We start from the raw sequence: 12,430 nt of genomic DNA, 5'->3' as shown, positions 1-12,430 counted from the left end.
AGGAACTTGGTGCTCTCTGCTAATAGGCAGGACTTTTAGCTTTAAAATCCTGTGTTGCTGGACTTATATTTGCATTCATACATGTCCATGGAAATGTAAAACCCCCTGAAGTAGGTCAATTGCAAGTCAAACAGGAGGTCACATGCACTTGTCAATGAAATCTGAATGATCTCAGAAGTGTGTCAAATGAATGCCATTGACACAAGCCCAAAGTTCATTGGCAAATAGGGGGGAAGGACTTTTTTTAGTGTTTCTTTTTATTTTTTATTTTTTCTTTCATTTATATTTTTCTAGCCACATGCTTAAGGCCCATACACACGATCAGATTTTTTTGACCACAAACATGCAAATTAGCTGTTTTAAGGCAACATCAAACCATGTGTACGCTCCATCGGACAAAAGTTTTTGGTTTTCATCAGACAAAAGTTCGCTCTGCAAACAGACAAACTTTTCCACAAAATAAGTCAGATGGAGCAAAGTCCGATCATGTGTACAGAAAACCATCAGACTTTACAAACACGCATGCTCAGAACCAATGCAAAAGATCAGACAACAATACAGAAGTTGGCCAAAGGTGGAGGTAAAGAGCAGAAAAACCACGTGATTTGGTGAAAGTTGGCTGAAAAAGTCAGCTCTTGTGTATGCTTAACAAGTTCAGGGTCAACGCCCTTTGTACAGAAATCCAAAGGAAAGTTTGTTTGAAGTCAGATCGTGTGTATGAGGCTTTACATTGATCAATTTCCCCTGTTTCTTTATGGCTTTCACACTGAGGAGCTTTACAGGCGTTACAGTGCTAAAAATAGCGCCTGTAAAGCACCTCTCCTGTGTCTCCGGGCTTTCACACTGAAGTGATGCGCTTGCAGGATGGTCAAAAAAGTCCTGTAAGCCGCATCTTTGCAGCGCTATAGGATAAGTGTATTCACTGCTCCTGAAGCACCTCTACCAATTGAAAACAATTGGGCATCGCCGCTTTGCGGGTGGTTTTAACCCCTTTTCGGCCACTAGTGGAGGTTAAAACCGCCCCGCTAGCGGCCAAATAGCGCCGCTTTACTGCTGGCGCCCGCCCACACTAGTGTGAAAGTAGCCTTACTGTCATTGGTGAGATTTAAGCGCTGTTCACTGAACTCCCCTCTTTGGCTCTCAGGTCTTTATGATGTTCCAGAGTTCATTGGCATAGGACCTAAAATGGATTATAGGTTCACTTGAAAGTGGTAGTCTCATTTTGCAGCTGCTACACTAGCAGATGGCTCTTATGAGTACTAACTTAAAATCCACTTTTTAAAGGTGGTCTTAAATGAAAGACCACCTCTCCACCCCTCATTTTTGGATATTAAAATTTTTTTTTTTTTATTATTATTTATTTGCGGTTGGAACACCGCTTTAAAGGGTGGAATTCGTTTCCTTAAAAAAAAGTGTGGTTTCCATCTTTTTCTTAATATAAGATAAAAGTAAAGAGCCACTTAGTAATTTCTTCTGAATATACCCATTGGTCTCAGTAAGTCCTCCTTAAAAAAAACAAAAAAAGGAAAAACAGATTAAGTTCATGTACATACAACCTATGTTTTACTATTCTTATTTATTTATTTTTATATGTTTTCATTGTGCAGGAGATGGCTTTGCAGACTTCAAATCTTCTTCAGCAGATGATGGATTCACAGACTTTAAAACAGCGGACAGCATATCTCCTTTAGACACTCCGTTAAGAGAAACTCAGATGTCTCTTGGATTTCATACTGGCCCTACCCAGAAATCGCCTACTCAACTGAAACCCTCATCTGATCTTTCATTTTGCTCTGTGACGAGCAATGCTTTTCCAAAAACATTCCATGCACCCAAGCCCGTGTCCTTGCCTGTGCCTACACTTTCATTAGCAGCATCTTCATTACCATTATCATCTTCATCATCATCCACATATGTTTCTGTCTCAGCTGTGCCTGCTAAAAGTTCCTCCTTATTTGATGATTTTGGAGACTTTACACTTTTTGGAGGGCCAGCCAGCACTATATCTGCTGGTAATCAAAATGACTTTACTGACTTCTTGACAAGTAATAGCATTTCTGCTGAACAAAAAACTGGAGACAGATATGAAGCTTTCAAGCAGGAATCAAATACGATGGACCCAGTACGCTCTACAGGTTTAAATCAAAACCTTCAAACCACTTCAGCATCCAGTAACAAATATGATTTGTTTGAGCAGCTTTCTCTGGACAGTTCTTGCACAGGGTATGATGAATCTAAAGATGCTGCCAGTCTCCCTAAAGACAATGACTTCACATTCCAGTATGACAAATTTGCCACCGCTGAGAGCAACTCTGAAAAATCTTTTGTGGACAAGTTTGCTGCTCTCAAGCAAACCAAAGAGGACTCGGTCTCTATTAAGTCCTTAGACCTTCCTTCAATCGGTGGCAGCAGCTTTGGGAAGGATGACTCTGAAGATGCACTTTCTATCCAGTTTGACATGAAGTTGTCAGATTTGGGCGGGGAATTGAAGCATGGTATGTCTGATAGTTCTCTGGATTTGCCAACGGTTAGTGGTCAGCATCCGCCTGCTGCAGGTGAGGAATTGGTTAGATTGCTTTGGTGAAGGTGACATGGCTGTAGACTAAACTAGATACCACATATTTGTGAGCTTTATGCGGTGGCAGTTTCTCTTTTTCCTTCTATATATCATACAGTGGAAGATATCCCATGTGCACAGTATTACAGTAACTCCGTTAGACATTTATTTAGCATGTATTATATAATTATTTACAATTGAGTTGGCAGAACAGGGTAGATCATTTATAGCTATAGAGGGAAGAGGAGTGAGAGTGTAATTTGTTTACATTTATTTTTGTGATGTGAAACACTTCAGTATTATATAGAAGCTGCATTTGTGCAATTGCTTCTGTTACATTCAGCGGAATGTGCAATACTTGCTTAGCTGTGGTAACCTTTTAACTGAATATGACCTGGCACAAAATATGGTGGCGCTTGCTTGTACTTGTTTTGGACTATAAATTGATTCTGCAGAGCACATTGAAATCTATGCTAATGTGGCAGGCGGCTTCAACTTCCAAAGTTGAACCTTTAAAGTGGTTGTAAACCCTCTCGTATACGCAGTTGAAGTGACTGACCTCAGGTGTTACACCACTATGAAACTAATCCTCCTATATACATTTTAATTGTGCATCTGCAGTCTTCTCTTTCCTACACCCCTTCAAAAGGGCAGAATCCTATTAAATCCTTCTCCATCTGTTGGTATTACAGAGGAGGAAGAGGAGAGCTGCAGTTTGTGAGAGCTGATTAGAGGAAAGGCACACACCCTCCTCCACACAGCAAACCAGAGTGAAGGAAGGATACAGAGCTATGTTCTGAATAGACAAGCTTCTGTGCTGTGCTCCCTCCCCATCACAAATAAATTTCATGTGTCTGGAAAACTTCTCAGACATTAGACATGTTGATAACAGAGAAACGAAGCACCAGAGAGAAATGACAGTTAGAGCTCTGGAAAGAGATAAGTAGACACTACAGATATACAGGATGAGCGTTTGTTGTAAGATTACATAACTGAGGTTTACAACTACTTTAAACTCTGCTCCCTCTTGGCACCAAGCCCCTCCTCATATAATTTACCTGTCAGATACCCAAACCCTAGTGGGCAAGAGGCGGACTCCCAGGAGGTGTAAGGCTTAATCTCAATTGACGCCTTATGTATACATTGGAGCGTAAAATTGTTAGAGCTCCATGGAAAAGTGTGGAACAATTTGAAGACGAACACTGGTACTTGCAGGTAGTTCCGTTTTTGTTACCCTTGAAATATTACAGGCCAGGTCAAGTTCACTTTTAATTACTTAATAGCTATCAAGAAGCAGTGTTTCTCTCTCTCTCTTTTTTTTTTTTTTTTTTTTTTTTTTTTTTGTGGGCCAGCTTTGGAAACATTCCTTGCAACATCAGGGAGGACCTTTCCCGTTTGAGATCTAAGGACCCGCTAAGAACATTTTAGGAACAACTTTATGTGCTCAAGCTTTAAACGGAATAACAATGTGGGGGAAAAAAAATCAAACCCTAAAGGTGGCTAGAGGTTTTTTGCTCTCCCCAAAATTTCCATATTATCTGTCTATCTGATGTTTACTGGAGTATCTCTGTAAGATTTACAGATAAATGAAATTACATTAAATTAGTTCATAAATTATTTAAAAATGTATCCTAACAGATTTTAGTCAGTATTCATTTTTTTGTTGTTCAGATTTTTATTTTAAAAAGTGCCAAAATGCTTAGTGTCAAAAAGATAGCTCCTGCCAGGTGTTCTGTAAGCAACTGCACTTCTGAAAATGACAGCCGCAGCAGTATTCCAGATCTAATGTTTACAATAACTTATATTACATAATCTTTCAATAATTTTGTTTTCTGATCTGTCCCCCATAGGACAAAGTACATGGGGTACTTTGTCACATGTAGCTACTGTAGGCGCTTTCTATGTCTAGTTTTGAGGTCTGACCCCCGCCTCCCTTTCCTTTTCTGCAAATGCTGATCCAACAACAACTAGGAAGGAAATGGCTGCTTCTTAATAGAGGCTTATTTCAACTGGGAACACATTCCACAGACAAGTAACTGCAGACAAAAAAAAGGAAAGGCATGAGGAACATGTAGAATTTTGCCTCTGCATTCCCTCTGGTCATTGCTTGTCTGTGGAAAGTGCTGAAAACTGAGATAACCTGCCATTTTGAAGGAGCCATTTCCTTTCTAGCTGCTGTTAAATCGGCCATGGCAGGAGGAGAAGAGGGGCAAGGTGGCAAAAAAAAACAAAAAAAAACCCAACCTCCAAAAGCACTCTTGGTTGGGTTTCTTTGTTTTAACACCTTTCTTTGACACTTTACTTGTTACTAGACACTATGGTCTGCATGTAAAATGTACAGACAATATATAGACATGATGTGAAGGCAAGAAATGAAGGAATTCAGATGCTGAATACTATCTTCACATGTATTAACCAGATTTGGTGCCTATAAAAAGGTATTTGCCCACTTGGACATTTTTATGTTTTATTGTCATAAAACATTAACTCCCAGTGGATTTGAAGCCCGAACTCCATGTAGATATTGAAGACACAAACTAATGCTGTATTCATTAACGCAAGCATTGCAAGTACTACGGGTGGGGGATGCAGTATAAGAAGCCCATCATGAGCAAATAGCAGAGTGATGGAGGGTAAAATGTGTCAGTCTGCTGCTTTTCCTTCCACTCTCTGGCCACAGGCTGAGAAAAGGATGAGACCTATAAGTGGTGGCTCACACCAGATGTGTCCCACCTCTTGGTCTCCTATGTGCCCGGATTCTCCTTTTGTACCGCATTAGCCGTCAATTTAACTTTATGAGATGTCTGTGTGGCATCTCAATAAGGTTTGTTTTAAAAGAAAATTGAAATAATAAGCTGTGCGTTCCGCCGAGCTCTGCGCATCATCACTGCGCTAATCTCAGCTGGATCACAACACCCACCAGCCTCTGTGCTGCTTGAGTGAACCAGCCCTAAGGGTTACTGAACTGCAGGAAAGAAAAAAACCCAAAAGTCATTTTCCCCTTCAGACAGGACTGTGCTGTGTGTGGCAGTGTGTGAAAATCTTTTGATAAGTAAAGCTGCTTTCGTTTGAGTTTCATTTATGTATTTTTAGTCATTTGCCTATTTATTTATTATTTTACTAATCAGCAGAAACATTCTTTCATCTCAAAGTGAAAACCCATCTCTGCAAAGTAATGTAAATTAATTACAGAGAAAAAAGAAGAAAAAACCCAAATAACTGTCTGCATTAGTATACGTTCCCTTCAAGTAGTATTTTTTATTTTTTTTGCATTCACCTTTGGCAACAATTCTAGCCTTGAGTCTGTGTGGATAGATCTGTATCAGCTTTGAAGTGAACATCCATTTTTTAGTTCAGCCACATATTTTCTCTTGGATTGGCATATATACCCTGCCTTTACCATTCCAAGGCAATAAAATTTTTAAGAAATTCTTGAAGTTGTAGTTTGGGCACTTAAGCAGCCCATAGATTATGTAGTTGGGCACTTAAGCAGCCCATAGATTATCCGATTTTTTTTTTTTTTTTTTTTTTTTTTTTTTTTTCCTTTCACCAAGGAAAGAAAATCCCCAGCTTCCCCCAACAACACAGTCAGTGTTAATGAGGGAATCCCTCCTGCAGCACTATTGTGTTCTTCCCAGCCAGCGGAACACAATTACTGCTAGCATCTCTATAACCACCAGCAGTAATTGCATGTAAAAAATCCAACGGGCTGATTGTAAGCTAGTCTATGGATCCACTTGGGTACAATCAGCCTGCCCATAAATGGATGCATTTCTGCCAGTCCCTGCTGAACTGGCCAAGATTTGATCCATCTGTGGTCAGCTTTATACTTGAAGTCACCATCTTGCTAGAAGACCTATTAAGTATTTTTCTTTTCATATATTCTTTCTCACAAAGCTGTGACTGATGAAATGCCTAGCTTCTGCACAATCTTGAGGAACCCCATTCTAAAATGTAGAAATCTAAACTACTAGTTTTACCACGCACAGAGAACACTCAACATTAGATGTGATTGATTCCTGCAAAGCAATCTTTTCACATTGGTACTAACTAGTACATTCCTCACTCAGCTAATATGACCCCAGTGATGACAGAGAGGGGCAGGGGATGGGCAAACAAGGATGCAGTGCAGGCGATCCGTATCAACCAATAACAAAAAAAAAAAAAAAAAACCTTGCCTGCCTTTTTAAAAAACGTCTTTAGAATGTACACTCACTGCGCACCTCAGTGCTGGAATGATGAACCCTCATGCGCATGCATGAGAGTGACCTCATTCTCCCTGGCCAATCAAGACGGTTCTGGTTTAACCTAGAAAACTGTTTGGAAATTGCATCATTCTTTAAAGCAAACCACTTAAAAGCCATAAGTATAGCATGTACAGCTTTTTATCCTTGTGTATTATTTTGCTCCAAGTACCTTTTTTAATGACAATGTTTTTGTTAAAGTGGAAGTAAACCCGCCTATCCTTTTAATCCAAGGAAGCTGCCATCTTGGCCTCTGTTTAATTTTCAACTGCCATAATGATACACATGTGATCAGTTATGACACCAGCCATTGGATGGTTTGACAGTTTGGTTGAAAGCACAACCAATGTGACAGTTGGCATTCCTGGCATGCCAGGAATATACATGCTTTTTTAAACTGTTAAATTTTAAACTGGCGGAGCTACAAGTCCCATCATGCCTCTGCCTGTGGGATGCTTGTAACTGTCAGCCTTACAATGCCTCATGGGACTTGTAATTTCACAACAGCTGGAGGGCCACCAGTTTAAGACCCCTGAAGCTCTGTGCTGTACTATAAAGCTTTAGAAGTGTTCAGTCAAATTGGGCATGTGGGATTTTTTTTGTATAGCATCAATCACTTTCACAGAATAATCAAAAGCCCATCTCCCCAGCAGTGTAATTCAGATTATTGCATTGATCCAACATTCTGGAGTTTCTTCTGTCCTAAGAAGGGTATTTGGTTCTGTTATGATGGGCCCAGACTTGCTAACCCTTTATTTGCTGATATAGGAATTAAACTGTTTCTGTGGCTAGTTAACTACTTATAATGTATGAGTGAATCAAATCACAGATCATGGAGATAGAAATTGGCAGATAATGTGAGCTGCCAGATCCCAAGTTGCAATCTTTTGTGATGACTTTGATCCCGTTTTCAGGCTTTATTCATATGTACACTGCCAGCTCAACCATGAGTTCCTAAGCCCTCCTATTCTTTATAGCCAAGGAAGCTGCCTCAGTTTGATCTGTATTTGCCATGGTACTGCACATGTGATAAGTTATGATAATGGCCATTTGATGGTTTGGTTGAGAACATGCCTTCACTATACAGTATCCATTTTGGAAAACCGTTAAATTGATGGGTTTAGTTCCACTTTAATGTGATGTCAGCAGATCTGAATTTTAGTAGACTCTACACATTAAACTCATCTTTAAAATGGGGGCGGAAGCTGACAAGCTTGGCATTGTTTTCCAGACCATATACAGTATTGGTATTTTAATTGGCTCAAAATATATTTATACATTTCTTCTTTTTTTTTTTTTCCTTTTAAAATGCTGTGTCTTTAAAAGTTCTGCTACCATACTCAGACGATGATCATAATATCTTCGTGAGTTTGTATTTTGACATATAACCATATTCTAGACAAATCTGTATATTAGGCAATATATCTAAACATAGTTCTGTTAAATGTATGGCATATATGTTGCTCTCACTTATTGGGTATTTCTAGGGCTCTTGTGAATGTTTTCTTCCCTAGCTCTGTTCTAAACCGTAATCATGTCTGTCTTTTCATTTGTGTTCTGTAAGATCCTATTAACTTTTTTCTTGTTTTTGCATAACATACATTTGTGTGCAACTCATCCTATGTGACAGTAATGTTTATGTTTATTTTAATTTGGCTTTCATTGGTCTTTGTTTTCCCCTTCCACACCATGGTTTATCATGGGCTTATTGTATGAAGATCCCATCTCCTTTTAATATTCCAGTAATGTTCTACCTCATAATGGCAAGCAAGTCATTACCTACTCTACTGCATCCTTACCCCTACCTTGTGTTATTTGCAGCAGAAGTCACAAATACTATATTCAGTTAGACCCCTTTCACACTGAGGCGCTTTGCTAAAAATAGTGCCAGCAAAGCGCCCTGAAACAGCCGCTTCTGTCTCTCCAATGTGAAAGTCCGAGGGCTTTCATACTGGAGCGGTGCGCTGGCAGGACGCTACAAAAAGTCCTGATAGGAGCATCTTTGGAGCGGTGAAGGAGCGTTGTGTTTACTGTTCCTGCCCATTGAAATCAATGGGCAGCGTGGCTATACCACCAACAAAGCGCTGCTGCAGCAGTACTTTGGGGGTGGTTTTGACCCTTTCTTGCCCGCTAGCGGCATGGGGGGGTAAATCGCCCCGTTGGTGGCCGAATAGATCTGCAAAATTGACAGTAAAGCGCTGCTAAAAATAGCAGAGCTTTACCGCTGATGCACGCACTGTCCCAGTGTGAAAGGGGCCTTAAAGTGTTACTAAACCCATAACAGTTAAAACAGTCTGTATATGCAGTAAAGCATGCTTGTTATACTTGCTGTCGAACCTAAGGGGTTAATCCTCTGCATTGTGTAGAAAGGCTGTTTTTGATCCTGTTTTCTCTGACCCTCCTTCCACTGTCCCCAATCCATCCCCTGATAGTACAGAGCCTTTGGAGTCGCACTGCACATGCTCAGTTTGGTGTGTATTGCTAGAGAGATTGTTTTTTTTTTTTCTTGACAGGGTGCATGTGATCAGCACAGGGCCAATCAGCACTGTCCAGACAGAGGGTCAAGGGTTCTGCAGCCTCATAGGACGGTCAGAGTAGAATGAAAACTCCTACAAGCTTTAACCAGAGATTGATAGAAGTGATACAACTGCTGCTAATGAGGAAAGGTGTTTAGTCATTTAGATGTACTAAAATAATTGCATTTTCATGTTCCGTATACTGTGGGAGATCAGATATAGTGAATGCAGGGTCCTGGGTTTAGTAGCACTTTAAGTGGCATTAGTTGCCAGCATCAGGTGTATATTATAGCCAGAAAGGTATGTACCAGTGTGTTTCTACCCTGATAGTGGTTCAAACTAAAAAAGGTTCCCTTAGAACCCCATACACGCGATTAGATTTTCTGCAGATTTTTTGTCTTCAGATTTATCAAAACCATATAATATGAGGTCCTATCTTAAGAGTTTCAATTTGTATGCAATCAGGCATGCCCTTGCACTACACGGTTTTGGTAAATCTGAAGACCAAAATCTGCAGAACATCGAATATATGTGTATGGGGTCTCGGAGGTGATTCATAAGGTCAATAGTTTGATGCCGAATGAGGTTGGTGCCATCAGCCATAAACATGTACAGAAAAATTAGAAACCTTTCCCTGACCTTGCCATTTGCAGTTGACCAGAACACAAGGCACTTTAAGGTCCAACTCCAGAAAATCTTAAAGCCACAATGACATCACTCCCACACATGAGCCCTGAAGTCATAGTCGTGGCACAGAGCTCTGAAGGAATGGCACTGGTATATCATTCCTTCAGACCGCATGCGCTGGTGATGTCACCAACTGTTGCTCACAAGAGTATTTCCTAAACCGTGCACATTTAAAAGATATTAATTTAACCTACAGGTAAGCTTACTACCACTTTAGGTTCAACGAGGCATATGCCACCTCATGGACTTTGTTATCGTACCTAAAATGTACATTTTTTTATTTTTATTTTTACTAAGCACTGGGAGTACAGCCATCGCTATGATCCTGGCACTCTTGACAGGATCAATGCTTTTCTCACACATCAGCCACTCTGCCTGCTATCCATTCACAGAATACTTTGTATTCTGTGAACCCGTTTACAAAATACAAAGTGCTCTGTGATTAGGCAAGTGGAGAGGAAGGGTGGACAGAGTTTCTGCATATGGGACCCAAAGGTCCCTCATCAGAATGCTGGAAGTATGATGGCTGTACTCCCAGCACTGAGCAGAAATCTAAATTGTAAGAAAAAAAAAAGTCCACAAGAGAGCATACACCTCATTTGGACCTAACCCATTGTAAACTTTTTTTTTTTTTTTTTTAAGTGGATCGAGGTTTTCTTTAACATTGTGGTACAATGGTAGAGTACCCCAATCAATATTGGAGGCCACAATGCCTTACCCTTTTAGCTACATCAGTAAGTTTTTATTATTTTTGTTTTTTTTCTGTTGATTGGAAAGATGAGGTTCAGTGAATCCCTGCACAAGACTGCAGTACCAGGTAGAAAATTCCAGTACTTGGTGTAATGCAGTTCAGCATCCTTATAGCCTTGGGCACTTCTACCTGTGTTTCTGGCTTTAGCAATGGGCACGATAGAACCAATGCACTCATCACCCTTGGGTAGTTGTGTGACGCACTACTGCCTTTGTGGTTTGATTTAACAGAAATAACACAGAACGATGTGGTGCTGCACTTTTTTTTTCTTTTCTTTATACAATTAGTTGAATTTTTACGGTCAGCTGAAATCCTTCTAAAAACAAGCCCAGATTTTCTTTGTATCGTTGGTTTTTCTTTCGATTATGCCACGCTGTGTTTCTGCATTTAAAATATTTTGTTTCATTGTCTTGCCTTGGTAATATCAATGATTATGAAACAATCATTCCCATTTTTATCATTTTTTTTTCTTTCAAATGTAACATTTTATACAGATATTTAATATGCTCTAGTCTAGCCTGTGCTTTTATTCCTGCCTTCCATCATTTTAAGCTTTCTGTTACTCCACCTGCCTTCCGTCCAATGCTATTACACTATTGTTTGCCAATCCAGATCCATTCATTTCTCATTCATTACTTGTTGTTCTGCAATTTTTTTTTGCCGCAGTTACAGCTTTTTGTTACCAGTGTGGTTTTGTTTCTGCTTGCTGTCGGCCATGTTGTTTTTTATGGTGCCTTTTGGCTTTCCATACTGTTTGTGTGCTGTTCTTTTGGAACATTCCCTTGTTTTGCATTTTTTAAATGCCATGCCATGGTGTTTTTGTTTGTTGTGTTTTTTTTGTTTTGTTTTTTTGCATTGTATATTGTTTACTTTGAGTTATTTATAAAAGCCAATATTGGTGAAAATCCGTTTAATATGCACTGTATTTATGTATTTATTTAAGGAGGTTTTTGTAATATCTTAAGTTATTTAATGAGGATGCATATTTATTTATTCTGTTCTTTGGACCACACAGTATTACCTTTTTTGTTCCTGTTTACTCATAGAAGAGGGTCAGTTTATGTACTTGTTTGTTACCCAATTTAGGAGACAGTTCTTGCCTTGTCTCAGAGTTCATCTGTTTCATGATATCTTGAAGATTCTGATGTATTTTGAATTATGACAGAGCATGGAAGAATTTGCTCCGAAATAGCATAATTGTGTTGAAGGAGCCCTTGTTCCCAGATAGGTCACTATTGTTGAACCATGAATGCTGTTTAATGTGTTTTTCCTTTTTTCTGATCATAAATAAATTGCAATAGTTCTGAAGCTACTTGGCGTGTGCTGCTGTTTTTTTCTTCTTCACGCTGTTCCTCTAAATAACCAGTCATGGTTTTTATTCATTCTAATACCCTAAAACCACCTACAGTTTGCAACAATCTAACTATGAATAATGTGTCAATCAATGTGTATAATTCTGCACATCGACACTACAGACCAATTTTTTTGCTATACTTTTGTAAGCTGAATAAATAGCAAAATGATCATGTACATTCAACCTATAGAGCTTTGAACAACACTATTGTTGTATAGCTGAATACTGATGGTTTTAAAGGCTTCTTGCACTTCCAGTGGGAGGTATAGTTTGCTAACTGTGGAGGAGAGGATAGCAGCTGCCTTTCTTCTTTCTTTCTTC

General features: G+C 39.4%; 1 protein-coding gene across 2 annotated transcripts in view; it reads left to right on the top strand.

The window, feature by feature from the left end:
- SYNRG (synergin gamma) overlaps positions 1-12,430 on the top strand; it is a 125,478-nt gene that overhangs the window by 65,799 nt on the left and 47,249 nt on the right. For both annotated transcript variants that reach the window (XM_077481399.1, XM_077481398.1), the window contains one exon: positions 1,608-2,555. In XM_077481399.1, the coding sequence (XP_077337525.1) occupies positions 1,608-2,555 (948 nt within the window). The remainder of the gene's footprint in view (positions 1-1,607; positions 2,556-12,430) is intronic.

The sequence above is a fragment of the Lithobates pipiens genome, unplaced genomic scaffold (assembly GCF_037356315.1).
Source record: "Lithobates pipiens isolate NorthernLeopardFrog02 unplaced genomic scaffold, aLitPip1_a1.2 Scaffold_16, whole genome shotgun sequence".
Taxonomy (NCBI): Eukaryota; Metazoa; Chordata; class Amphibia; order Anura; family Ranidae; genus Lithobates; species Lithobates pipiens.
Note: the sequence above shows the minus strand (reverse complement) of the source record. Positions and strands in the feature narration are given on the sequence as shown.